At 43.8% G+C, this 26,306-nt stretch overlaps 1 protein-coding gene across 1 annotated transcript; it reads left to right on the top strand.

The window, feature by feature from the left end:
• Positions 1–132: 132 nt before the first annotated feature.
• On the top strand, positions 133–25,603 carry LOC142579032 (protein Fe65 homolog). The gene is made up of 11 exons (XM_075688826.1): positions 133–297; positions 1,031–1,087; positions 1,825–1,978; positions 2,576–2,789; positions 6,146–6,456; positions 8,086–8,091; positions 10,325–10,554; positions 14,430–14,602; positions 15,338–15,459; positions 16,316–16,499; positions 22,850–25,603. Exons 2-11 carry the CDS (start codon positions 1,039–1,041, stop codon positions 22,922–22,924), a joined length of 1,518 nt encoding a protein of 505 aa, XP_075544941.1. The 5' UTR covers positions 133–297; positions 1,031–1,038; the 3' UTR covers positions 22,925–25,603.
• The last annotated feature ends 703 nt before the right edge of the window (positions 25,604–26,306 follow it).

The following is a 26,306-nucleotide window of genomic DNA, read 5'->3' as shown; positions in this document are numbered from 1 at the left end:
ACCTCAGCAAACAGCTGGGCAACGTAACAGTTGGTTAGACCAGCACCAGCGGTTGCCATGTGAGACCGGTGTGTTTATGGTCGCGCGCGTGCGGTTGTTGGTACGGAGGGGTGCGGCGGGCCGTGCGCGCCTGCGCCAGCCTGCGCAGTCGCAGCAGTGCCCGTCGGGCGAAGCCGGCGGGTGCCAGCGAGCTGTGAGGCGTTGCGTTGAGATCGCTCGCAGCAGCTGATAACGGAGTGACCTTTTATCTCTCTGATCGCGTTCGGATGTGACATCTGCGTACATCGAGCAAGGGCGGTGAGTCTCCTGGGGGTCGCCCCGTGTGCCTTGAATTCCCCTGCTACGGCTGACGCCGTGGAAAGACGGTCCACTAGCCCTAAATCGATACGGTTGGGTGTATGTGGAGCATGAAATGAACTCATGCGGCTTCACTGTACCCTTGCCCTTTTTAAGGTTATTATTGCTTAACAGACTATGATTATGTACAGTAAAATTGGCGTTTTGACGGTATCTCAATTGTGTTAGTGATTTAATAAAGGAGTGCTGCCTGTGTGTGCGCTACAAGTTTATATTGATGTTTCTCAGCTGCACAATGCTCGCAATGCGGAACCTTTTGAATGCTACGCTGTAGACGTTGCTTTATATGTGTCCAGAAAATTTTTTGCCGACACATTATCAGAACCACATGACTCCCCCTCTTCTTTTTTAACTGTTCAGACAACCGTTCGAGCAACCCACGCGACGCGCGGCAACCGGTTAGGTAGGTTCACCACCGATAATCGCGAAAATTACGCGAAAATCGGCATAGCTCATGCAGATTCGCGTCTCCAAGTATTGCGATTCGATCGCTGTACATTTCATTTTAATTTCATCTGCTTGTAAACTCGTACATGCCGACTCAAAACATTGCCACCCAATTGCGACACACAGCTGTCATAAGAAAAAAAATAAGTTTGTGCTTTCATTTTCCACAGGAATTTCGATGTTTATAGACAAATGGCATTCTGTGACATGCTTTAATCTGGCGCAGATGGCCGAATGCTGACCGGAATGAACTCGCTAAGCACCAACCACGCTTTTTGCTTGGGTAAGTTTGTTTTGATTCTAAAACTACGCGTACGCCTACACTTTGTAATAGAATGGACCGCGGCGAGCCTCTATCAGCTAGTCGTAGATACCCTATGGTACAGAACATGCTTGGCGTGTTACTAAACTAGTCATTAAAGCCCACCTCAGACCGGATTGTGCGTCACCACGTGTCGATTGATGGTCGGGCAGGCATGGGACGATCACTTTCGGCGATACTGTTACTTTCTGGTGACGTAATTCACGGCGCGTTGGCTGGTTCGAACGGTTTTGCGAAACCAGTCAATCAGCGTGCACTGAAGTGATATCTCCAAAAGTGACCGTCCGAGAATATGTCCCCAGGTGTTGTGCCCCGTTGCAGTTGGTCAGTCGTTGTAAAATGCATAGCTTTATTATACAAGTCAGATAAAATTGCATGAATGTAGTGATCGCACCTGGAATGTTGTCAGAAGCAAAAGTGCGTGTAAGGCATTGCTTGTCAGATGTCGCTCCAGTGCAGTCTTTTGTCCATGTGACAGCAGTTTGCAATGCCTTCACTGCTTCCCTGTGTTGCAGTCAGTACTTGTTGCTTTTTGCGTGTCTTGCAGTGGATAATTTTACGCACCCAACGCTCGGAAAAGCTTGGTCATTAAGAAAGTGCTGTAACAAAATAGTTTGCGAGAGCGAGTTCTTTCTTTCTTTGGTTTACACTGTCCTTAAGTGGATTAGTGAAGCAATCCCCATGTCCGATCAATGCAGAGCGGGATGAAGACTCTGGCGACCTGGATGTGAACTTGAATGGACCCGTTCGGGTTAAAAGTCGCTGGAGCTATGCACAGCTACATGTTCAATCCATGGGCATCGACCTGACCAGCCAGCCGATGCTTGAGCAGCCAGATGGTGACAACAACTTGTAAGTCCCCTGCTTCTTATTATTCCTTTTTAACCATTTGGTCTTTGTGCTTCTTTTCTGCATAACTTCACATATGATGCTGTCTTGTTATTATAATGCAATCATTATTACCTGCACTCTAGACATGATTGCAACAGTGCTGAATGAATGAATCCGTGAGGGCTAAGGGAGGCTGCAGTCCTGGGCTCCTCATTAGTCGTATGATGTTACAGGAACGAGCACAGGCCCTTGTTTATCTATACGAGAACTAATGGGGCTCTTGGAGAAGCTGCTGTTTTAGTGTAAGCTTAACGCATTCAAGTAGGAACCTTGCTGCCCTTACCTGGAGACTTTGTTTAGAGAAATGCAATAGAAAAAAAGGAAGAAAACTGTATTGCTAGTGCCCTGAAGAAAACCTAACCGTCACATTGTGTTGCTAAAAATGGTAAAGTGTAGCTTTGGTAATTTTTACTTCACACTTAATTTTGACTTCCCTTTTGGTAGATGTTTTCTTAAAGGAACACATTAGGATGGTGCAAGTGCAATAGCTTTAAGAAGAGTGTGTGAGTGTATTATTTTTCCTACCTCATTGAAGGATGTGTTTGCATGTGCAAGCAGGCTTTCAGAGAAGGAGGTGGATGAGGCAGAACAACAGGACCTGCCTGAGGGCTGGGAGCGACACCTAGATGACGACGGGCCCTACTACTGGCACATCCGCACTGGGACCATCCAACGTGAGCGACCACGGGAAGGTACCAGTCGATCTCTCCCAACACCCGAAAGCCGGCCGCTGCTCCCACAGCCACCCGAGCCACCGGCTGCTCAGCCACAGGCAAGGCTCACAACAATGCAGTGATTACCCTCGTGTTCGTTAACCCTACCACTGTAGGTTTTTTTAATGTTATACACCTCCAGCGTCATGTTTTTTTCTTGGATATTATAAAATGAACATAACAGTCTATCTTTGGTCATGCAGAAGCAAAAATGACATGGATAATGGCAAATGCTCTCTTGGTATGGTCCTCATATTCCTATCTGATGTCAGTGACATGGCGGGACAGAAACGCGAAAATGTACTGATAAATCAGTGATACTGAAAGGATTGAAGGCTCCTCCACTTCCTCCACTTGGCACCCTACCTAGAGTCCAGAAAGTACAGCTTAGCGCTTCCCCCTTGATTTAACCTTTTGAGGGTCAAAATCGTGAATATACGTTGCTGTGAACAAGTCTCGAATGGTTAATGCCGTATATTTACGACGCCATCTGCATGTTTGAAAACTGCACCAATTTTTCAACTCCTTCTTGCCCAGCAAGTGCTGCCACCCTCTGTGGATACAATGCATTTTTCTTTCTCACTCCATAGTCTTTTGGTTTTTATTCCACGACTTGTTTGCGCCGGAGTGTCGGTGACTGCTCGCAGATGTACGGCAATTAGTTTTGGTTTCGTCTCACACGCTGTTTCTATTTGTTGTGCTCGTGAAAACTGGTGTCTCTATGGTTTATAATCTCTCAAACGGTCACCGCTAGATGCTCGCTCGTTTATTGTTCACAGTGGTGCAATTACATCAATTCACAGGTGGGTGCTGGTAAATATAATGGATGTCGCTGTATATGAATGATGCTGCAATGCGTGCATTTCCTTTCTTGATACTCATGAAAACTCCCTCTTGTTGATGACAGGATGACGGATTACTGCAAGTTTCTGACTCTTGGTTTTTGTGATGGTTGCACAACCATTGAGCTTGCTTGCATGTGCTCACATATACAGTTCAATTACGCAATTGATGTGCACACCGGTTGCTCTTCTGCGAGTGAGTCGAGCAGCTATTCCTTCAATGAAGACTACTGCCTGAGTACCAAATCAGAGTACATCTATGCCAGTGTATCTACTTTTTAATTCATATTATAAGTATCTATGCAAGCCCATCTGTATTCACGAATAAACAATGCATGTTTACCATGAAAAATATCTTTTGTCACATTATGGTCACTCTAAAAAAAATTGTGGTAAATTGCTTTTGTAACAGGTCACTTTGAAATCTGCAATAAAAAAAAATCGACCCTGGGGGGTCGCATTTGACGAAAGAAATTGACCCTCAGAAGGTGACCAAGAGCCATCCCTGTAGATTAGTAATGCTAGTCAGTTATGCCATACTTAATACAGGGTGCATCAGGAAATGCTTTCTGAATTCCTTAAAATATAGGAAAGGTGTGGTAATTGGGTGATTTACCCACTTCGTACTCGCTTCATGCTCACTTGACAGTGAAGCATACACAGTCACATCACTCAGGGGTGTCTGCTAAGGGTGAGACAGTTGTGCTCTCCTACAGTTCAGTTTCTGTTTTCTGTATGAAATTAGGCGGAATCCACTAAGCTGCAGAAATTTGCAGCATCAACCTTTTGCATTTCTGTAGTCGCCTATGTACACTTCGGATTATGAGTTATAAGTCCCCCATTAAGATCAATTGTCGGCTTATTTAGTTAAAAAAGCAAATTAGTCTAATTTTCGAATTACTTATCTAAGTAATACCATGAGTAAATTTTTAAATGTACCCCTCTGTGATAAAAGCAATACTGAGGAAATCAAAATTATTGTTGTTCCTTCGTTTTAAGGAATTTCAATCACGTTTTCTGAAACAACCTGATTTTGTAACAACAGAGTTTCCCACTAAAGTTATTAGAGGGGAATCTGCAGCTGCTGTTGTTCGACCACAATGGGAATTATAGGTAATACGATTGGTTAATTCAATACCGACCAAAGGTCCCGGTTGGCATCCATGCAATTCTATGGGCCCTTTCATTATTCTGATCCTAAAATTGGCCTTCGCCAGATAATTGGAACTTGACCAATTACCATGCACACTCCTGACCCGTATGGTGTCCCCACTGGTGACCCCTTTACTGGCCGCAGCTGTCTCGGCAGAGCTAAGGGGATTGTGAATGCATTGAACACACATCGTCTGTCAAAAACACCTATTGTGGCTTGCCCTTAGGAGTATTTTCAATCAGTAGTGGTAACTCACAATGCCTGATTACGGTATTTGTTCTATTATATCATGCTGCTCCCCCCCCCCCCCCCCGCCCCTCCCTCAAGAACACGGAGCAAAAAACGACCTTCACGGCATTGATATGCTTTTCTGCATAAGCACAGCTGTACTGTGGCAGAGCTGACTTTAGAAAACCAGCCGCCACTGTGCTACATATATTAGACTCTTGTTCATTTTTCTTGCAAAAAAAAAAAAAAATCGAGGGCACGTTAGATTTTTGCATTCTTTAGGAGCTTTAATGTTATCTCTACGTTAATTTTCTACTTTGCACTCATATTTGCTTCACTGTGTAGTCACGGCAGCTGCACTGGCACTCCACGGAGTGCAATTCATGCACCCCACAATATTTTGTCAGTGAGTGTACTATCCCTTATTTCCACACTGGATGAAGCGCTGTACTTAAAGTGTGCGTGGATTCTAGTGCCAGATTTACCTCTAGTCATTTTTGTGTCGAACTCTTGTGGTCATAACCAGGTTGTCAGCTGCTTCTGGAAAGCGCTGGAGTGGAGTCATGTCTTGCAAGCGGCTCCTCTTTAGAGAAATGGCAGAGGAGCATTATTTTAGCAGAGTGCCTACATTGTTCGAGGCTTAGCACTGTCGTTCAGTGTTCAGAAACAGTTTTTAGTTCCATATTAGTGAATACATGGGTTTATGTTCATAGCTAGATATTTTACAGGTTTCATACAAATTTAGCAAAACTTTTGACTGATCACAGCATGTGGATTACCATTTAACACTTTTTTGGAGAAAGGCATTAGGCTTAAAGAAAGGGTATAGATTGGAAGCATGTATCTGTGGCACCTGATGGCATAGAATGCAAAGCTGCAGCTTGTTGGAAGATGTACGACTGAACAAACTCTTAGGTGTTCAGATATGAAGTGTGTCCTGTTTATAGCAATCACTGGGGAAAATGCTCCTTAAGTGCATGGAGCATTTTGTTTTATTGAGATATGATAAGCTAGTGCCACATCTGAAGCATTTGTTCCTAACGTTTGTTCATTCATCAGAAATTTTGTAGTTCTTGTAAAAATGATCTGTCGTAGAGAGGAACCACCTCTCCTATGTCTCCTGCTTTATGAGGGCAGCACAATGTTGTTCTTTTGCATCGTTCTAACTGGAGTGTACTTCAACTGCATGCAGGAGGACTGTATAGCTGGTGGCAGCAGCAGTGGGGAGGCAATGCGCTTTGCCGTGCGTTCTCTGGGCTGGTCGGAGATTCCTGAGAGTGAGCTGACACCAGAGCGGTCAAGCCGGGCACTGAACCGCTGCATTGTGGACCTGTCGCTTGGCCGAGGGCTTGACGGCGTGGGTCGATGGGGCGAAGGGCGATCCCTGCTGCTTGAGCTGGATGGTTTCCAACTGCGCCTGCTGCGGCCCCAGGATGGCACAGTGCTTCACTGTCAGCCCCTGCACGCCATTCGTGTTTGGGGCGTTGGCAGGGACAATGGCCGGTACAGTCACATTTGTTGCCTTTTTAAAAATGTGCGCATGAAAAAAAGCGGGAAGGCAGCCCTTAGTATGTTTTTCTGCTCTGACATAAGAGTCTGAAAGTTATTAGAACAAGCAACTAACGTTTTTTTTTTTTTTGTGTGTATGTGGAAAAGCCAGGAGGTGTAGTGCCGAACTTACAAATGGGTCTGAAAAGTTATCAAAGTCATTTACCCGAGATTATTGAAACCACAAGGAAACGTTATGTTCCAGGGGGATGTTGATCTTGCATTTTCGTTTTTATTCGGAGAGGACAATCTAATGAAAAATGGAACCTGTGCTTTCTTTACTTCGTTGAAGGGTTCCCCAATTTTTTCACTTCGGGATAGTTTGCCAGGTTACAAGTACTGAAGAATCGCTGTTCTTGCTCCTCCTAAGATATAGTCTACAACCTAGCTATAACAAAATGATTTTACAGTGAAACAGTACAGTAATTGCAATCTTGGTTGGCTAGCACTGAGCACTTTTGTTCCTCCGGCTCTCTTCCAGCTCACAGCTCTCAAGATTTTCAATTACATTCCCATTTAGCAACAGAGGGAAGCAAGACTTGTGAAGTTGCCTTTACATCTCAAACATGAGTTGCTTGCAATGTCTGTGAATGCTTTTATGAAACACTGCATTCAGTGTCATGCTGACTGGGACAATCTGCTAAAGTAGACTTTTACATCCATGCATACTACATTGATACCCTTCGCACTGGCTCATGGGACCTTTTAATATATAAGATTATTCATTACAATTTCATAATTTTTTCATTTATTTAGTACGTTGACATGGTTCTTATTGATCTGAAAGCTAAATTTGTGTAAAAGAGCAAAGCAATTTAACTAGGAACATTCTTGCCAGACTGTTAGCAAATACATGTATGCAAATGAATGTGCTATTCACTGTGCATTACTGGTTGGAAAATTAAGTATGTATGGCAACAGCATTGTCTTTTCATTTGCATGATGGAAGAGCAGATAAACCACATTGTATGTAATAGCATGTTCAAAGGGTGACTTTGTGCATATCAGTGATATAGGCTAGCACAACTTAAAGGCCTACAGCAACAAAATTTTACATTGGCTAAATTAGTTACAAATGAGTTGTATACACAAATGAAGCTATCTTGGCAAAGCAGCAGGGCATGATTTTGCTGGTCATGCGGAAGAGCCCTGCATTCTACGTCACGCACCACTTCTGGCAACCGGTAATGACCGTGGGTTTTTCTTTTCTTTTCTTTTTTTCTTTTCCTTCCCAATTTCAGTATCAAAGACAGCTATTTGTGCAAGCTTCTTGCAGTGCGTTGACTCATATTGAAAACTTAAAATTTTGCATGGAAGCTCCCCTGTAGCTACAGTATCTGAAAGTAGGCTTCTTACGGAGTTAAAATCTTTGTTGCAATTGCCCTTTAATAACAGGTAAGATTGGGCCAGTTGGTAGTCCATTGCGTAACTTCTGTCGCACAATGGAATAAAAGTCACAGAAGGCTTGAGACAAAAAGTGTTTGCCTTTGGTGAGGAGGAGCAGTGGACTTCACTCTCTTGTGAGACTTGACGCTCCTGTTTCTCTTTCTTTATGCTGCCCTGGCTGCCCGCTGCTGCATACAGGGAGCGGTGAGTGGACATTTCTCTTACGAGATTGCTTTTGGTGCTTGCCCCTTTTTCTATAATTGTGGCATTGCTGTGATGATTTGTGCCAAGCTCCAGTTGGGTTTATCACGGATAATGCAAGAATTTACCAGCCAATCTGATCAGTCTGTTTTGCGTGGCAGAGCATTGTGATGCAAGTACCGAAAGGCATGCACGGACTCAACTCTTTGCGATGCAGTTGTAATTGACGAGACTGTTATCTTGAGTGGTCTGTCATCCCCATCTGCACCCAAGCAGAAACACGGAAAGGGTTTGCACGCAGCCGCTGACAGCTGGCATAAACCATGTTGTGAGCTTGGCAAACCACAATGAATTTGGCTTTGTTCTTGTTTACAGTCTCTGCTAATGGGTGCCAATTTGTTTTTGTTTGTTTGTTTGTGTGTGTGTGTGTGTGTGTGTGTGTGTGTGTGTGTGTGTGTGTGTGTGTGTGTGTGTGTGTGTGTGTGGAAAATTGATGTAAGCAGGACACAGAAAACAAACATGAACACTACAGCATGCATCGTTCATCTGTCTTTTCCTTCTCTAATTTATCTGCTGTTTCTTTTTTTCTTAGTCATGTACCAACCAGCCTCGTATGAACATAATTGTACCATTTTTCACTAGTTGGTGGATTATTTGGGAGTGCATTTTGGTTTCTGTAGACGAAACTTACTATGTTGCTATGCAATCTGAGCATACGCACATACTTTCAATCGTTTAACAGTTATACTGGCTCGTATAGAACTTATCAACTGAGCCAGTCAACAACCTTCTTATCTTGTTGAATTGGAGCACTGGATCCAGTGCATTTGCATGTAGCACAGAGTGGCTTATGGTAGTGAGGTTACTCAATTTGATTGCAATTCGGTAATGCATATTGTGTGTGGGCATGTGAGCTTGCATGTCTTTTATATTGCCCAGCTGGTACGGCCACTGGCCACGGCATGTCACTCTCCATATCATCAGTTGTGGAGCTTGATGTGTACACACATGACACATTCCATCACCACACAGCTAATTCAACACCTTGCAATGGTGCTAAATTGGCAGTTAGATGGAATACATTTTGATCATATGTTCACAATGGCGTCACACAGCACATTTATATTCATTTAGCTTTCCATAATGACCGTGCTGTTATCCCAACAGAAATACATTCCGTGCGCTTACCATGGGAGACAGCTCATGCTGTGCATTTTAGGCATGATAACAACTTGGTTGTTTTGCAGCATGAAATGAATGTGTTCACATCAGCAGCTGCCGCATCAAAAACATTTTAGAAGTGCATTCCATCTTGCATAACTTCACACTCCTAGCATAGAGCATCTAGGTTTTTGTCACAGACCTGAGTTTTCTAGATGCTCAGTTAGATTGTTAGCAGACACTGAGTATTATAGTAAATAACATCGGAGATATTCTTAATAACTTCAGGAAACCTTGGTGTGTGCAAGCTATTACCATGCCTCCTTTATTTTTATTTTTTTATTTATTAGAATAGTACTTACATTTTGCCCATATGGGCATTACAGTAGGGGGGTAATTACATAATGAAGCGACAGAAAGTAGGCACCAGATACATGAATGAGCATTAGAGAAGAAAAATAAATTTAAAAAATTAGGTATACAATTAGCACAGTCGACACAATCAGCATGTCAAGGAAAACGGAAGCTATAGAATTCAGTGAAGGGTAAAGACAAGTGAGGGGAATGTGAAACCTAGCCTATAGGTGCCCAGCCAAAGAAAATTGGAGCATAATGAGAGCACCAGTAAGCTGCTAAGATAAAATACACTTGATTATGGCATGTCATAATGGGATGGCATGGCAAATGGCATGTCATATGGCATGGCATGGCAAAATATCAGTGATAACATTTGCATAAAAAGCAGGTGAAAAAAAAAGTCACTTGACCAAAATGGTGAATCAGAAGATCTTAAAACTTGTGGTCTGATACTGCCTGTACAATGTCAGTGGGCAGCGGATTCCACAGTGTGATAGCGCGCAGAAAAAAAAAATTGCTGGTATATAGTTGCGTGTGCAAAAATTCATTTTATCTTGAAAGGGTGGTCGTAGCATTTTTTACAAGTAAGTTGGTGACTGCAGATATTTATCTTTATGGCGGACTGATCGATTCCAAAAAATACTTCTAAAATATGTGATGCGAAAATCTGAAGATTACAAAGATTATGTTCACACCTCTGGCGTTTAATATCTTGCAGGGACTTTGCTTATGTAGCACGTGACAGTGGCACAAGGCGCTTCATGTGCCATGTCTTCCGTTGCGACATGCCAGCACGCATTATTGCCAATGCCCTGCGAGACGTCTGCAAGAAGATGGTGCTGGAGCGGAGCCTCTCCGATCCATCTGGTGACAAGCGGGCAGCACCTGCGGAGCCTCCAGCTCGACGTGTAGGCTCTGCCCTGGACCGCCTTGCCAGCCTCTCAATGGGTGAGCTTTTGTTTTCCAACAGCGATAGCCGCTAGGCATTGAGATATATGTTTTCATTAAATAGCAACCGACTGAGTGCAGCTCCCATCGCACGTGACATTAAAATGGCTGTGCTTGATTGCGGGAGCAGGTGCTAGAGGAAAGTTGCAATCTGGGCCAGTTGGTACATATTCTTGAGAATTAAACCAGTCAAAAGACAAAGAACAGAGGAGAGACATTGCACACACAATGACTTACACACACACAACTGTGCTTTATTGGAAAAAAAAAACGTTTTTTTTTTTCAATAAAGGACAGTTGTGAGTCCAGTTGTTGTGTGTACCACATCTCTCCTATGCTCTTCGTCTTTTGACTGGTTTAATTCTCAAAAATGCTGGAGGAAGTGTTTGCATAAGGCTTGCCGTGATGGCTCAATGGTCATGGCATTCTATTCCTGAATATCAAGTCACGGCTTTGATTCCCAGTTATGGCAACCAAATTCTGATGAGGGAGGAATACGTAAACGCTTGTGTACTTATATTTAGCTGCACATTAAAAACAACTCCAGGTTATCAAAATTAATCCTGATCCCTCCACTGCGACATCTCTTATAGCCTGTGTGCATCTTTGCGACATTGATTTTCCATATTTTGATTTCATTTTTACATGAGAAAACAACTTGCGTTGGAGTAGTAGTTGTGTTTGAGAGTGGCCTCACAAGAACCATGAAACATTGTGAAAGTTCTGGGTGGTCAATCAGGGCCTGGCAAGAAAAGAGTAAACATTTTGGTTGTCTCAGATATAGGAGCATATAGTTCAATGGTCATTGTAGTGTGCTCTAAGCATTTCTACTTTTGTGGCTGGAAGTTGGTACCCTCAGACTTCTGCAAATAGGCTACGTGGATAGCAGATGGGTCTTTTTGTCACTCTTAAAGGGAAACTGAAGGGTTCTCCAGAAAAAATGAGTGAAGAGCTCTACGTAATAGTTTTCAACCCTCCGAATTCGAATATCGCATTGAAATTGAGCGAAAGAAAGCGCAAACAGATTTTATTTCGACGAAAAGTGCAGCAGCAGACTCTGGCAGCTCGCGCGCCTCGTTTCCGCCTGTAATTGGTTGGGCACCTCGTGACGTCAACATTGGTGTTCGTCCGGACCGGCTGCCGCCGCCACACATGAAGCACGGTGCAAGGTGGTTTGGCGCTGTGGTTTGGTGAGATAGTAATGGTAAATTTCGAGAGCTTGTGTTTCTCTGAGGAATTCGGTGTTGCTCCCTACATGTATACGTAGCTGGCCTCTCCAAGAAGCAAAAGATGCTGGTAGCAAGCAGTACTTTCGACGCGAACGAAAGCGAAGTGTTAGCCTCTCCTCGTGTTAGAAATGTTCTTTGGTGAGTATGTTTTTTGCAAAGCTGTATTCAGCGATCCAGTGAGTTTGTTTCCGGGCAAACAACTGTACTGTTATGTTCCTGCATGCCTCCTCGTGGAACATAAGGAGGGATGCGATCGTCGGCATTTGTGCACTGCCCCAAAGCTGTCGGCAATCTACACAGACAGTTTACATGCGGGAAAGGCGACGAATTCCGTTGGCTACGTGAGACAGCCGGTTTCTCTCTGTGTGCGAGGGGGAGTGCAGCGTCCTGGCGTACACCGGCTTTCAAACACATGAAAACTTTACACTTGCACTGCATTATGGTAGCTGCATGTTGGCTGTTTCACAACACACGTGCGAATAGAAAATTAACGGCGGTTTGTGACGTAACCTGCGTCAAGGGTGGGAGATGAACATGTACCTTCCGTTCAGCGTGCTAACACGAAGGAGCTAGCAATAAATCAAAATCCAGGTTTGGACGAGTTCGTGTATTCATAAGGTCTTCCAAGCCAGTTACCATCCGTCCGCCCGCACCCGTCCCGCCTTTGTGCGTTCGTTGCCCCGACCTTTTCGCGCTGCGTTTAGAAAGCCTGCTAGCAGAAAGCCATATACTCTCACTCATTCACGCATTATTGATAAACTCTGGTACTAATCGTCGTCACGGAAGTGGTTAGAGCTTAGCACTGTTGTTGTTGAGTGCTTGAAATTCTTTCGATTCACAGCAACCTCCCACTTAGCTGCAAGCTTCTTGTCTTGCGGGAAGTAACGGAACATCGTCACGGCCGCTGGTGTTCGTGCGACCGTAGGCTGCACAGAACGCCAGTGTGATCGGCCCACCACTTCAATTGATGCTGCGCACGTCAACTACCACTCTACATACACAAACAAAGGAATGGAGGCTCGAGCGAGGCAGATTATGACGGCATGCACGCAGAAACAAGCGCGGTCAGGCGCGGTTGCGAAGACTGCGAAGGAGCGGAACACCAGTGCTGACGTCACCACGTCGCGGTTTAATTCCGGTCTCCGCTCGCATCGGCAGCGTCGGCAGCAGTACGCGGCGCTCAACGGGGGGCAGAGCGACAGCGCAATTTTAACCGGCGATTACATTGTTCCTAAGTGAAAAATCCCACCCGAAATTTTACGTACTTGGTTTATAAGGTTCCCGCGTCCGTATATGAGCGTCTTATTGAATTCGACAGACTCTTCAGCTTCCCTTTAACTCATTTAGATTTGCTAGGTGCCCGGCAAGCAGCGCATGTGTGTTCCAATGTCAACAGAAATCCAGGACTTACACAATCATAAAATTGCTAAATGATATCCTGAGATGCACTGTTACGGCTTTTGATTTCTGTGGTATTGCTAGCCTCAGTACACAGCTTGATGATTTTTGGTATCTGAGCATATCAACAAGGTGTGAGCGACTCTTGGCACCACGGTGCTGGCAGAAACTGAATGCATCTTCTCTGAGCAAGGTGAAATTAGCTTGCTTATATTTGGTGACATTACACTGAAATTCGACTTCATCAGACATCATTTCAGTACTGTACTTTTCAAGTCAACAAACCCTTGCAAGGTCACCTGCCAATATTAAACTTCACCCGCCATGGTTGCTCAGTGGCTATGGTGTTGGGCTGCTGAGCACGACGTCGCGGGATCGAAATGCGAAAACACCCATGTACTTAGATTTAGGTGCACGTTAAAGAACCCCAGGTGGTCGAAATTTCCGGAGTCCTCCACTACGGCGTGCCTCATAATCAGAAAGTGGTTTTGGCACGTAAAACCCCATAATTTTAATATTAAACTTCTATATGTTATTTTCACTTGAACAAGCTCTGACTTGACCAAACATTACTGGTAATAGCCAGTAAGGTGGTCAGTTGGAGCAGAAATGCTGCTCGTTGTTAGTAGTATGAATTGTTGCATTTGTGTTGAGACTGGCTATAAGAGAGATTGGATTCGAGTACACTGTCTTTGAGAGTGGTCATCATAGTATTCCTGCGAGAAACATACTCTTGTGCAATGCAATTCGTCGAATCTGCACTCACAAAATTTGGACTGCATCTACCCTTCGACAGAACTTGATCAGCAATGAGAATTCGCTCTTGTGTAAACACAATTTTCAGCAAAACCTTCTCATCATAGTTCGGTGCAATTTGTTTTATGTGTACTTCACCGACCATCACAGACTGCTGCGCATCGTTGAATAAGAACATCTAGTGGCACGCATATTGCTACAAGATAATAGATACAGCATTAGTCTTGCAGAAGTATGCTGCCACTCAGTGGTATATCTGGCACAGAGTAATATGTGTCAATAAACATACAGTATTGTCAAAACACAACACAATAGCCTAATTGCTACACCTAAACTGTATATAGGGTGAGGAATGGTCAGTTTCTTTAAAGTCCCTTCTTGTTTGTTAATTTGATCTTTTATTGTACCGCAAGGGCTGTCTTAATGCAGTTTTCAATGTTCTTTGTGGTCTTGCGTTTTGTGTGACATCCTCTACCACATTTGACGATGCAGAGGAGGGTGTGGAAGGGGGCCTGCTGCGGCCCATGGAGGAGCCGCGCAAGGTGCTGCGGGCCCTGTACCTGGGCAGCATGCCTGTGGCGGCAGCCGCTGGCATCGACCTGCTCAACGGGGCCATTGACACCCTGCTCGACCGCGTACCTCGCGCACATTGGCTGCCCGTACAGGTAGGCTGCCGGGGTGTGTCAGGCGGTGCCTGCCAAGGCAGTCACGGCAGGACCTGTTTCGCACTTTTGCGTTTCACTCCCCCACATTATGTGTCGTCTAACCGTCGTTGCAGTAAATGAGGTCAGAGCCGGTGCAATGGCTGAAGTCTGCTGGCTTCTCATACAAGGAGCTTGTTTCCCAGGCTTTACAATAAAACTGTTGAAGCAAGTGTCACTTTTCTATACCCCTTAAAAGCATTAAGGCACTTGAAATTTTAAGGTGTTGGTGGCAGTACAAGTAATCTTTCAAAGGCAGTAGAATATAGCACAAGGAAAGCTTGTAGCTGTGGAACTCATGCTTAGCGCTGGCCTTTCAAGGCTTCATGCACAAAGGTTTTGATCTAGATACTTCTATGCATAAAAGCAGTATAGCTACAACAAATTTTAAATATGCAGTGCTTTTACTTCAGCAGCACTTGCTGTTTTTTGGTATCTTTATGCTGCCATTTTAAATGTTCTTTTCTTTGGCAGGTAACATCTGTTTCTAACATGTTGTCTGATTTTTGCATATACAACTTTTTGGGGGGAAGGGATTGAGGGTGGGGAGTTTGCACTTCGACCACTTTAAGCTTTATATGGCAAAAGCTTGCACACCCTCATTGAATTTGAGGTACAAAGTAGCATGAAACTTTTCTAAACAAGGCGCAAAGTCAACAGGCATTCACCGAGAGCAATGTGGTATATTTACCTTGGCAGGTGGCAGTGGCCCCTTCGACAGTGACGGTGACACTGGATCCGGCGGGCGGCGGGCGTGGCCAGGTGCTGGCTGAGTGCCGTGTTCGGTTCCTCTCGTTCCTTGGAATTGGCAAGGAAGTCACGTGAGTCTTCGCATCAAGAGCTCCTATCTAAATACACTGCTTAATAGAATGTGCTGCTGGGCTAGTTGGTTCATGCTTGCAGGTTTTACAAGTGCACACATCAGAGGGGGAAAGAAAGATAGGCACAAGACAAACATTATATTGCGAGTTAGTGCTTATCCTGCGTCTACTTTCTTTTGTCCTTTTCTAAAGTGTGTGAATGTTAAACCTGCAACTAAATACAGAGGAATAGAGGGAGACATTGTCTTGCTATGTGTTGACTGATAGGGCTTTTGATGGGATTTATTTTTTTTTAAAAGCGGGAGTTAAAATAGAACTCCATAGACAATAGAGCTCTTGCATCTCTTGCAAGACAACCTTTATTTCTGCAACACAGTACATGCTTTTAAGTAGGCACATTAGGTTGCTTATTGGAAGGCGTGCAACAAGTTTAAAAAGTACATCTGCAGTGAACGTGCTATATAGCCAATTCATGCATTAACACAGCTACACTCTTCCAGCTTTTCAGTGGGACATCTCATTTTGTTGATTTTGTATGAAGCAAGACAAGTTCAGTCCATGATTGAAACAAACAAAACGCTCCCATTCATAGTTCAGTCCCTAGACACCATTTCCAGGGTAATATCCACAGCAGGTGGGTCGAGAAATGGTCTTGGAAACGTGCTGCCTGCATTCATACTAAACACAAACTTGGCAAATTCCCATGCAAATTCCCATGCACAACACATTCTGCAGAACGTACAGGAGAAAAGCAGCAACATTCACGATTCTCTACCCTGGCACAGGCTTGTATCTAGAAGCAGGTTGTTTTGAGAGGCTTCGGTGACAGCGAGTTCATGCCGCTCTCGGTTTGCAGGAATTGTGGGTTCATCATGCACACAGCCCAGGACCAATTTGAGGCGCACGTGCTTCATTGCGATCCATCTGCGGGTGCGCTCTGCAAGACCATTGAGGCTGCATGCAAACTGCGCTACCAGAAGTGCCTCGATGCGCACCGACAAGCCAACAACTCTCCGCCTCCGCAGCAGCAGCCCACCAAGGTGTGTATCTTGTGATAGTCAGTGGCAGTAGCCATAAAGGCTTCTCGCCCAGATGGATCTGTAGTTTTGACAGGCTGCTAAGTTGCGTGCTTTGCCTTTTTGTTTCATATACTCTACATCCCTATGCCCTGCGCCTAGGGTTGCCATCGTTCCCAAGTTTAGTGGGACAGTTCTGACTTCTGTTTTGTTTTTTGTTTTTCTCTACTAATTAACAATAAACAGACCAGAGTATCATTTTACTAGGGGTGTCCGAATGATAGAATATCACTGAATTGAATAGTGAACGTTCGAATCATTTGATTTGCGAATTAAATACCTACTATAGTCGAACCAGTTTATATCGAACTCGATATATAAACTCATTGTATCAGTAGCTCGTTATACCGTATCTACTCGATTCCAGCGTGCCCTCAACTGTAACGCACACCCATTTTCCGTGACCAAAAAAAGAATAAACGGCCTCTATATTTTAACGCACACCTATTTGCCATGACCTAAAAAAAAACGTCCTTTACAGTACCGTGCACCTCATTCTTTCATGCAGAAATACCTACATCTTTCTCTAATTTGGAAAAACTAAGATTTACTCCCAATGCACTAAAGTTGTGATAAATAAAAAAAGTCACAATTTCGCCTGAAAGGCAAAGCATTGATTGCAGTATCAAATTAGTAGACAGCTATACAAAGTAAGGATAGTTTTGTCAGCCATATAAACTTGGAAACATTTGCTTACTAAGCTAACAAGCATGGTGTCAAGCATGCACAAGCAAACATGGACACGTCTCACTAAGTGACCGTGGAAACTCGTTATCAAAACGCTGGAGTGAGGAAGTACGGTAGCAAGAGCGAGTGAATTGACCTTCAATGCGAACTGACAAGAACACAACACAGTGCGCCTAGGCACGTAGACTCTGCCTCCACCGCCGATCGCTTTTAGGACAGGGACATCGCGGTCATGCCATATGCAACAGCCACTGGAATAGAACGCCTCTCCTGTTTGCGCCCGTCCTACATGCAACTTTCCGGAACTCCGAATGCCCATGACGCAGCCCGATTTCCATCTGTCTCCGCATACGTGATCACTTTCCTTTTTGTTGCGGCATCGTGATGAACTCGACGTGTCTTCTCAGTCGGCACTTCCATGCTGATAGAGCAAACGCAGAAAACGGGAAGATGGATGGTGGACTATCCTCAGCACATGGAGGAATCTACGCCAGCTAGGCTCGTGAAGTGTGTACGAGGCGGCCATTTTGATATGCCAATAGTGATGTGGTAATGCAGATTTCGGGCCGTACTTGATTCTAACGTGCATGCAATTTTTGGACCCGTTTTATCACAAAAAAGTGTGCGCTGGATGCGACTAAATGGGTATGTGGACATGCGCTAGAAAACGCACGAAAATTAATGACGCTGTAGCTGGCGGCAGCATTCACAATTTGACACCACTTTGGTCTGAAAATAGGATTCTCAGTACCTTCATTTTTGTTACCACCACTTTTCTGCATCTAACTGTAAGTTTCCACTAAAAATGTTACCTAAAGAACAATGCTGCATTGTAGCTCCTTTGAAATGGCGCCCGCTCGGTTCCGAGCACCTACCATTCAGAAACTATGAGCGGATCCACTGCTATTTTAATGCACTTAGCATTCTTTGCCTACTTCAGGCCTCTTGAGCCTATCTATCTAGCCTCTTACGCCGAACCAGTGGCCCAAATTGTCTACCAGCTGTCTATCAAATTGAATCAAGTGCTTTTTTTCTCTCTGAAACTGAAGAAATAGCAAAGTTGTCCTAAATACCAATAGAAATACCAAAGGGTCATGCTGTGCTTAATGGCACTCTTCTATTGCTTAGAAAGATTTGCTTTCCAGTTTTCTTCCCGAATGAAGGTGGGTATTTTCATCTTTATGACAGGTGGTTTCTGTGGGTTATTGTCAGCTCATTATGGCCAATCTGCGCAACAGACAAAAGCGGGGAATGCCCGTTACGTCACTTGTCACTACTCCACGTAGTCATTGGCGTAAAGAGTTTACTGACAGTAAAGAGTTCTCAGATCGGGAGGCTCATGGCAAGTTTGCGTGAAGTTTGTTCCCCCCCCTCACTTCCTCTTTTTTTCTTATACACGTCCATCTGCTGTCAGTGTAAATGCGTCTTAAGCTGGTGGTCATTGAGCTGTCACATGATATTTTCAAGCCAGTCGTGTAAATTCAATGCTAGTCTCGTGACGGGTTACTCAAAGCTACGAAAAAAGACCGTTGTGTGCTTACGCATAGCATTCAAAACAAGAGGCCGACGTACGGTATTTCGTAAAAATGAAGGTCAGGAGCAGCGGTCGTCCTGTGTGCTTGTTTCATTGGTGAGGCACTTTGTCGGCTTTCTGAGTGCCTTGCGACCTCTGTGAATAGATGTGCTTTGATTCGGTATGAAGCTGTATGAAATTTGCCATCAACTGACGTGATAATGGGCCCGCAACTGTTGAATAAAGTTTGTCCCTTGTATGTTCCTATGGTTGGCGCATCAGTGGTCAGCCAGGAGATCACGCATATGGGTTACATTGACAGCTGTTGAAGCAATGCACAGGTCCGCAGTTGACCAGCTGGCAACTACTGCGAGCATGCATGCCAAGTTCATCTGTGTTCTGGCATGTGGGTAGAAAGCTCCAAACTGCGTGAATCTGCTTGCATTAACACTGAACTTGCATATTCGGTACGATCAGCGTGTCTTCCTGTAGATAATTAGCCCTATGTTCACGCATGCTTCTGTGCTTTGCAAACACGCAGCTTTTGTTGTTGCCTCTGCTCGTGTAGCATAAGTTGTTTCGATCAGTCTGGTCATCCTGGTCGAACCTTGTACCGATAGAGATTGCATGCATCAGGGTACCGACCATGGCCGGGTTGATCAGAAGGTATCGAGCATTCGAAAAATCAAATATTCAAGGAATGGAATACTAGATAATCGATTCGACAATTGAATTATTCAAACGTTCACTATTCGATTATTCAACTATTCAAATAGAATATTCGATTATTTGCACATCCCTAGTAGTATAACAACATAACATCGCTAACTATTTAGCTTTAGAAGAAAAACAGTACTTGATTATTTTCAACAGACATTCTATCGATTAAAAATATTGCCCAGATCCTCATATAGTAAAACATAATTCATTTGGCTTTTATGGTATCGAAAAAACGACCAAATGAACCAAATGTTGAATTATCGAAAGTATCAAGAAAACAAAAATAAATGTTTGCTATGCAAATCCGTCTTCATTTACTGAATAAGTTTGCAACTTTTGCTTCTGTTTCAAACAAAATCAAAGCAGAAGCGCAAATGCTCGTCATCTCGGGACTGATTAGCACTCTCAGTGGCGAGGTTACCGCGACTGCCATTGCATACTGCCCTTGTGGCTGTGGTGCAAGACCTGGTGTTCATCCAAGTAGACATGCTTTTCAGTACCATGTGCACATGCCAATTATTTTTTCGCCTATGAGCTGGTCGGCAACAGATCGTTCACCCATCGCAATGTAGCCGCAAGTTTGATGCCATCGTGCGGGCCGTGGTAGAATCGGTCTTCATGCTCGACAGCTTCTGCCATGTCTCCGACACTGTGTGCGTATTGCGCTGAGTCAAAACGAAACGACTGCTCGCAACAACTGCTGCCAACAAAACCGTGGTCCCATCAACATGGTAATAAATGGCAACCACATAGTTCTGAAGGCATGCGGCCAATGTGCATTGAATGGCCAACGGGGCTTGCCAACGTGCAAATGGAACTACTTCTTGCTGCAAACGTTACGCGTGAAACCTTAGTCATCATCGACACAATGACACATGGTGACTACACAGTTATGAGTTGGCACTCGTCTGTCATCTCATTTCTTCCGTCATTGTGGATATCTGTGCTGCAGTTCACCAATGTGTTGTACCAACAAGCCCAAACAGCCACATCAGGAAGGCACGCAACTAACGTGCACACTGAATCAAACTAAACTACTGTTTGCCACAACCACTGCAGGCAAAACCGTGATCGTAATCGCCGCAATCGGGGATGGTGACTATGTACACAGTTCTGAAGGCACATGCAGTCAACGCGGTGTCATGTGCAGCAGTAAATGCTTAAACTCCGAAATATACACGGAGTGTTCGGTTTTTCTGTCCTTACCGTACAATTTCTGCTGATGACTATGGTGTTGCGGAATTAGCCTCTTTTTTTTTTTCGATTGGCCACCAGTGCTGCTTTTGCATAGTAATTTGCGGAACTCTGCACTCACCATGCTCTCCTAGGGTTGACGATTTAACCGGTGTGTGGCCAAATACGTCAGAATTAACGAGTTTGATGCCATTAAAGAATGGGCCTGCCAGGACCAAAGGACGAGTCTGCGTTATTTTATTTCTACAAATTAATGAGGGTCAAATTAACAAGGTTTTACTGTACTAGAACTGAGCTGTAATTAGTGCTGACATACTAATTTCCGTTTAATAAGAGCAGACCGTACTGCACATTTTGATTTCAACGTACTTAAGTTACTGATAGCTTGCTAGACTCTTGTTATGCAATGCTAGGATAGACTCCTGGGCATGTGCAGCACCATGTTTTCTTGCTTAAAATTTGTAAGCATTGGGTTTTTGAAAATTTTCTGGTATTCTTTATTCAGTTCAATGTTTGGCTCTTTTTTTTCTTGATTCAGTTCAACATGTGATTCGAAATATGCTATAGTCTACGCTCGTTACAACGGACCCACGTACAACAGACTTTTGGATATAGCAGACCATATTTCAGCCTTAGTTTGTTCTACCCATTTTATTAATGCAACGAAGTTCGCTTTTAATGGACCACGCTACAACGGACTATTGGCTACAGCGGACAAAATTAGCGGCAATTTTTTTTCGAAATCGGGCGCATAAAACGGACTTTTACCATGTTGACACGGGCTGGCAACTGACTTGCGAGGGTCAGCTGACGATTGCGGCTGAATATCTTGTGCGCGAGGGAGGGAGTTCTACTGTGGTGGCTGCTGTTAACGGCGTGGCAGCCATATCTTGAAAGCAATCTGCGATGTGAACAAAGTGCGCTTCTGCTCGGGCCTTTTCTTCAAAGCGATCTGCGATGAGGACAAAGTGCGCCTAGTGCTGGTAGCTTCGTATGTGCTGTGCTTTCAACGTTTAGTTCACCTTGAAGTGAGAGACAGCACGAAGGTCAATTCACTCGCTGCTGCTGCCACGCTCATCTTGTTTAATTTGCTATTGCAATCGATGCTTTGCCTTTCAGGTGAAACTGCAACTTTTTGTTTGTTTTTTACTTTGGACATTCGTCACTCACTTTGCAGTAAAGTTGTTAGACGTGATGAAAGTTTCAGAAGTGAGGTGATTCAGATATTACAGACTTCGGATAAAACGGACATTTTTTGTCAGATTATCAAGGTCCTTTGTAACAAGAGTCGCCTGTATTCGATATTTGCACAGCCCTACTTTTTATAATGCCAAACCGCCCGTTTTGACATTATTCTTTTTGTGTTCTACTGCATTGTCATAAACATAAGCGCTGTAGTTCTAGTTCTGTTAAAAGTCCTCTAACTATTCGCAGTACCTGTATCCATATTGAGCCCTGTTATCCACACAACTATACAGCAACCTTCTTGGTGTACTTCGTGGCGTGATAGACCAAAACAATTTTTTCAACTTTGTTTCACGAACAAGCATTGATAGAGTCGGTTATCGCCAGCCAATACTCACTGCTTCCAGCTTTCATTGCTCAATTTCAACAGCCACTGCTGTTGCATCTAACATGCAGTTGTGCTTTGCCGTGCACATGTTATAGCACATTAGAAAGTCGCTCAAGTGCAGGGTGGTATTGCTGTCTAAGCACCTTCAGTGAACCACCTGCCTTTGATAACAGAAAGGCATTATTAATGATTTGTCTTTAAATATTAATAATTATTTCAAGCGCTTTTTGTGGCACCCTGTTATCACTGCCATCAATTCCGAGTGACACTTTGTTTTTTTCCGTGTAGCACCTAGCTGCCAAAATGGCACTCGGTGTACTTTCTAATTTTGCCTTTACTGGCCGGGGTATTCCACAAACATGGCAGACCAAATCATTGTTACCAAAATACTGAGTATGATCTGAGCTTGTCCAAAAGGCGTGTTATTTGTCTCAAATTAAAACACACACAGAAGGAAGACACACAGGTGGCAGCTTGTTTAATTTACGGCAAAAAAAGTTTTTCAGCAAGCACCGACTGGACCAACAAACAACTCTGTTGAAACTCGCTCAAAACCCCAGAGCAAGTTAAGACACCAGTTATAAGTGCACAAACAAGCACTGACTTTGGTGTGGGCATCCACTGCAGGCGCTGTCATCACTCAAGGGAGTCCTGGGCAGCATCGTGGGCCGGGCCATGGGTGTCGTGCAACAAGTCTCTTGAAGCCTGGCTGTACCGGAGACCACTTTTGTTTAGCTCTGAGTTGAGCTTTCACTGTTTGTTTTGACCCAGTGCCTGAGCAGGCATGCCTCCTAGTACATGTGTGCTTGCTTTGGTGTGACAAGGTCTCTGTCGCTGGTCGAGGCTGCTGAGTTGGCTGTTTGTAAAGCCAACTGTTTGGAATTCTTCAATGTGGCGTCAGAGATAAAGCAGCTAGACACACCACAGCTGCTGTGTCACGCTTCGTGCAGCTGCCATGGCGAGATGGTGTTGGCGAGAAGGTGAGAGTTGACCAGGGCAGATGGCAATAGAGATATTGCACAGCTGGCGTATACTGTGGTGTCTCTCGTAGTTTTAGACGCTTTATCAGATGTTGAACTCTCAACGTGCACTACCTTGCCCCCCGACGTTTGGCTGTACAACGGTATACGATGCAAAACACAAGCATTCCAGATTATTTGGCTCTCACATCGAGGCCAGACAGCCATGGAAATCTAGAATAGAAGCTAACGCGCTGCCTGAACATCCATAGCTGCGGGATGCCACAGCTTTTAGCGAGAGCTACATGTCAGGCGCGGGCTTATTGTCTCTTCTCCTTCTTCACAAAGCATCAACACATGTGACACTGCAGATATGTGATTTAGACCTTTATGTTTTTTTCTCATGTCTTGGTGCCATTGGGACCAGCTAACTGTTAGCTTGCTTCCTGGCAGTAAGCAATACTGTACCCTGTCTCTCAACTTCCACGCAGTACTGTGGAAACTGTTGAGTGTGATTTGGTACCCTTGCTCCCCTTTCTTTTTTGCTTTTTTTTCCTGTGTGGTAAAGTTGCTTTGCATTCAAAACTCGTGTTGAGTGTTACCTGCGCAGTGTATGGTAAGCTGCCTGTCGCGATACCACCATTGCTACACGTATGTGAGATAGAAAAGCCATGTAGGGCCGAACTTCCACATGGAGCAGCTGGATGTCGCATGAGCTTTGGTATACCAACATAACCTACTCTTCGACCACACAGCTGTTCAACCGCACAGCCCACTTCATGGTGTATGACCAATCTTCAAACAGCAAAACCTTTGGGCAGGCAGATGAATATCTCAGAGGTGTGCAAACAGCATCTATGCTTGCAACACTCGGAACACGATTACATTACATAAGTGGCATTTCTTAGAATGGTAGCCTTTGTATATCCAAGTTAAAATGGTCTGTAAAGCATGTGTCCCATCTCTTGAGTGAACCAGGTGTAAGAACCGCTTCTACAGCACCACAAGGGTCTGCTGAGGCAAAGTATAGCCTTGTGTGTTCAATGAGCATCGTGTCCTTGGTTTGGCTAAACTCACCGACTTGGTAATACTGTGCATGCCTGTTACACAGTGCTGTTTGATGATGTGAATGCTAAAGGGATGCTAAAGGCAGAAACAAAGACAAGCTGAATTGGTGAGGTGACATTCCGAAAAAACAAATGCACCACTGTTGCTGAGAACAGAGGTCCATTAAGTGAAAAAAAAATAATAATAAGAACGTAAATGTGACAAGCAGTGCAGCCATATTGGAAATGTAGAACCAGCTCCCAGTGATGTATCCGGTCCAGGTAGCAAGTTGTTGAAACCCGTTGACAATTGTAAAACAAAAAGCGAATTATGTTGAATTTCAAAATGAAGGATTATGTAACTTGCACGGTGATGTACCCTGACCTGGTAGCAATTAGTCGCATGCAGTCAACAGTTGTAAAAAAAAGTGCAAAGAAAATGTAACATGTCAACTGTTATTGAAGTGTCTAACAGGGAATCTCTCTGATGCAGCCTCGTCAGCGTCAGAGAGATTGGCAGCACAAAGCGGGATTTCTGCACTTTTACAACAATGTAGTGGCCACAACTGATACGCAGTTAACCCCCATCTGCATCCGTGAGTGATTAAAATTAACGTAGACATGTGTTGCCTTTATTTGCAGTTTTCTTCACAACAAAGTTGTGTCTAGACTTAGTACAAATGTTGAGTGCTAGAAGTACTTAGTTTGGGGCTACTTGATTGGCATGCTTTGTCCTTTGGTAGCATGTTTCAGTCAGTGAAAGGTCAAGTAATTTTCCGAGCATGACTTACCACTCCAGCTTGACTTAATATTTGCCTTTACTATCACTTTAGAGGATTTTCATGCATTAAATATGCCAGCCTTACTTTGCACTAAAGTTACTGATAAGCTGTTGCTTAGTTTGTAAAAAATGTCTCTAAGCTCGACACCATCGTGGCGAGAAATCGTCCTATGATGCATTACACAAGTGTCTTCGTTGTCAGTTTGTTTAAGTGATTGTTGCTGATGATGCACTGTACTCATTGCATGTACCATGAGGATCTTGTACCATGTCGTTGTCCGTTCAGAAATACTGCGTCCGCTCCCAGCAGTCTCCTTGTTTGCTCACTAGGGGCTGGAGCTTGTGTGTGTTTGCTTGAGCAAATGTGTCTGCACGGTAGCTAACTCACTGCAGACGAACAAGAATCTATTTATTCCTTGGTCACAAATTGGTGTACGTAAGTGCTACAGACACTTCTTTAGAAGCCTAACTTTTATTTTACGAGTTTTTTTTTCATTTATTTTTTGTCTTTTCAAAAAAGTCCTTGTTGTCTGGCAAAAAAAAAAAAGAGAGAGTGAGAGAGTGAGAAGGAAATAAAAGTTTCTTTACAAGTGTGTATTCTCAACTAATTCTATGTCTTTGGCCACGAAAGTTGCAGGTTCATTACCTGTGCTTTGCCTCACCATCTAGCACACAAAACTGTTGCTGCTACCTACTTGCAAGTACCACGACACAATAGGTCAAACTGGCCTTAGGCATGATGCACATTTGTGACTATAGATGCAAACATAAAACAATAGAAATAGCATTACGTATTGGCAAGAAGCTTTAGCTCGGGGCCACCTCATATTCCCATATTCAAATACACGTAAAAATGCAGAAATGCCTTTCTGAGACAACTACTGTACCGACCTGAATTAAATTTGTTGAATTTGATAGAGAAAGTTAAATTCTAGTAATTAAAGAAGAAAATTTTTTACCTAGGATCTCAAGAGCATTTACAAAATTGTTGAAAATGGTCAAATTAAAGAAAAACATAGAAGCACGAAGTGTAAAAATTTGTAAATCAGTGTCAAGAACAGATATTGCGATTCTGTAGAAATGCACCTGTTAGAGCAATACAAATGAACAAGTGTGATATATGAATTGGCAGCTTATGTAAGATTGTTACAATGTTTACGAGGGTTTTGCAAAAGTTGTAGTATATTTGAGAGTGGTGCATAATACATTAGCTTAGATGTAATATTAGGTGCAGATAAGAAAATTGTAATGTTATTCTTTTGTTACCGAGTTTCAAGTATCAAGTTGAAGTTCGTTAA

This window comes from Dermacentor variabilis, chromosome 4, assembly GCF_050947875.1.
Source record: "Dermacentor variabilis isolate Ectoservices chromosome 4, ASM5094787v1, whole genome shotgun sequence".
Lineage (NCBI taxonomy): Eukaryota > Metazoa > Arthropoda > Arachnida > Ixodida > Ixodidae > Dermacentor > Dermacentor variabilis.
Note: the sequence above shows the minus strand (reverse complement) of the source record. Positions and strands in the feature narration are given on the sequence as shown.

What these genes read in the sequence shown, in the direction of transcription:
- LOC142579032 (XM_075688826.1), top strand. Translation starts at nt 1,039, where the DNA reads ATGCTGACCGGAATGAACTCGCTAAGCACCAACCACGCTTTTTGCTTG. An exon ending in CAACCACGCTTTTTGCTTGG is followed by an intron (nt 1,088 to 1,824) that starts GTAAGTTTGTTT and finishes CGATCAATGCAG; the next exon opens with AGCGGGATGAAGACTCTGGC. An exon ending in CCTTGCCAGCCTCTCAATGG is followed by an intron (nt 10,555 to 14,429) that starts GTGAGCTTTTGT and finishes TTGACGATGCAG; the next exon opens with AGGAGGGTGTGGAAGGGGGC.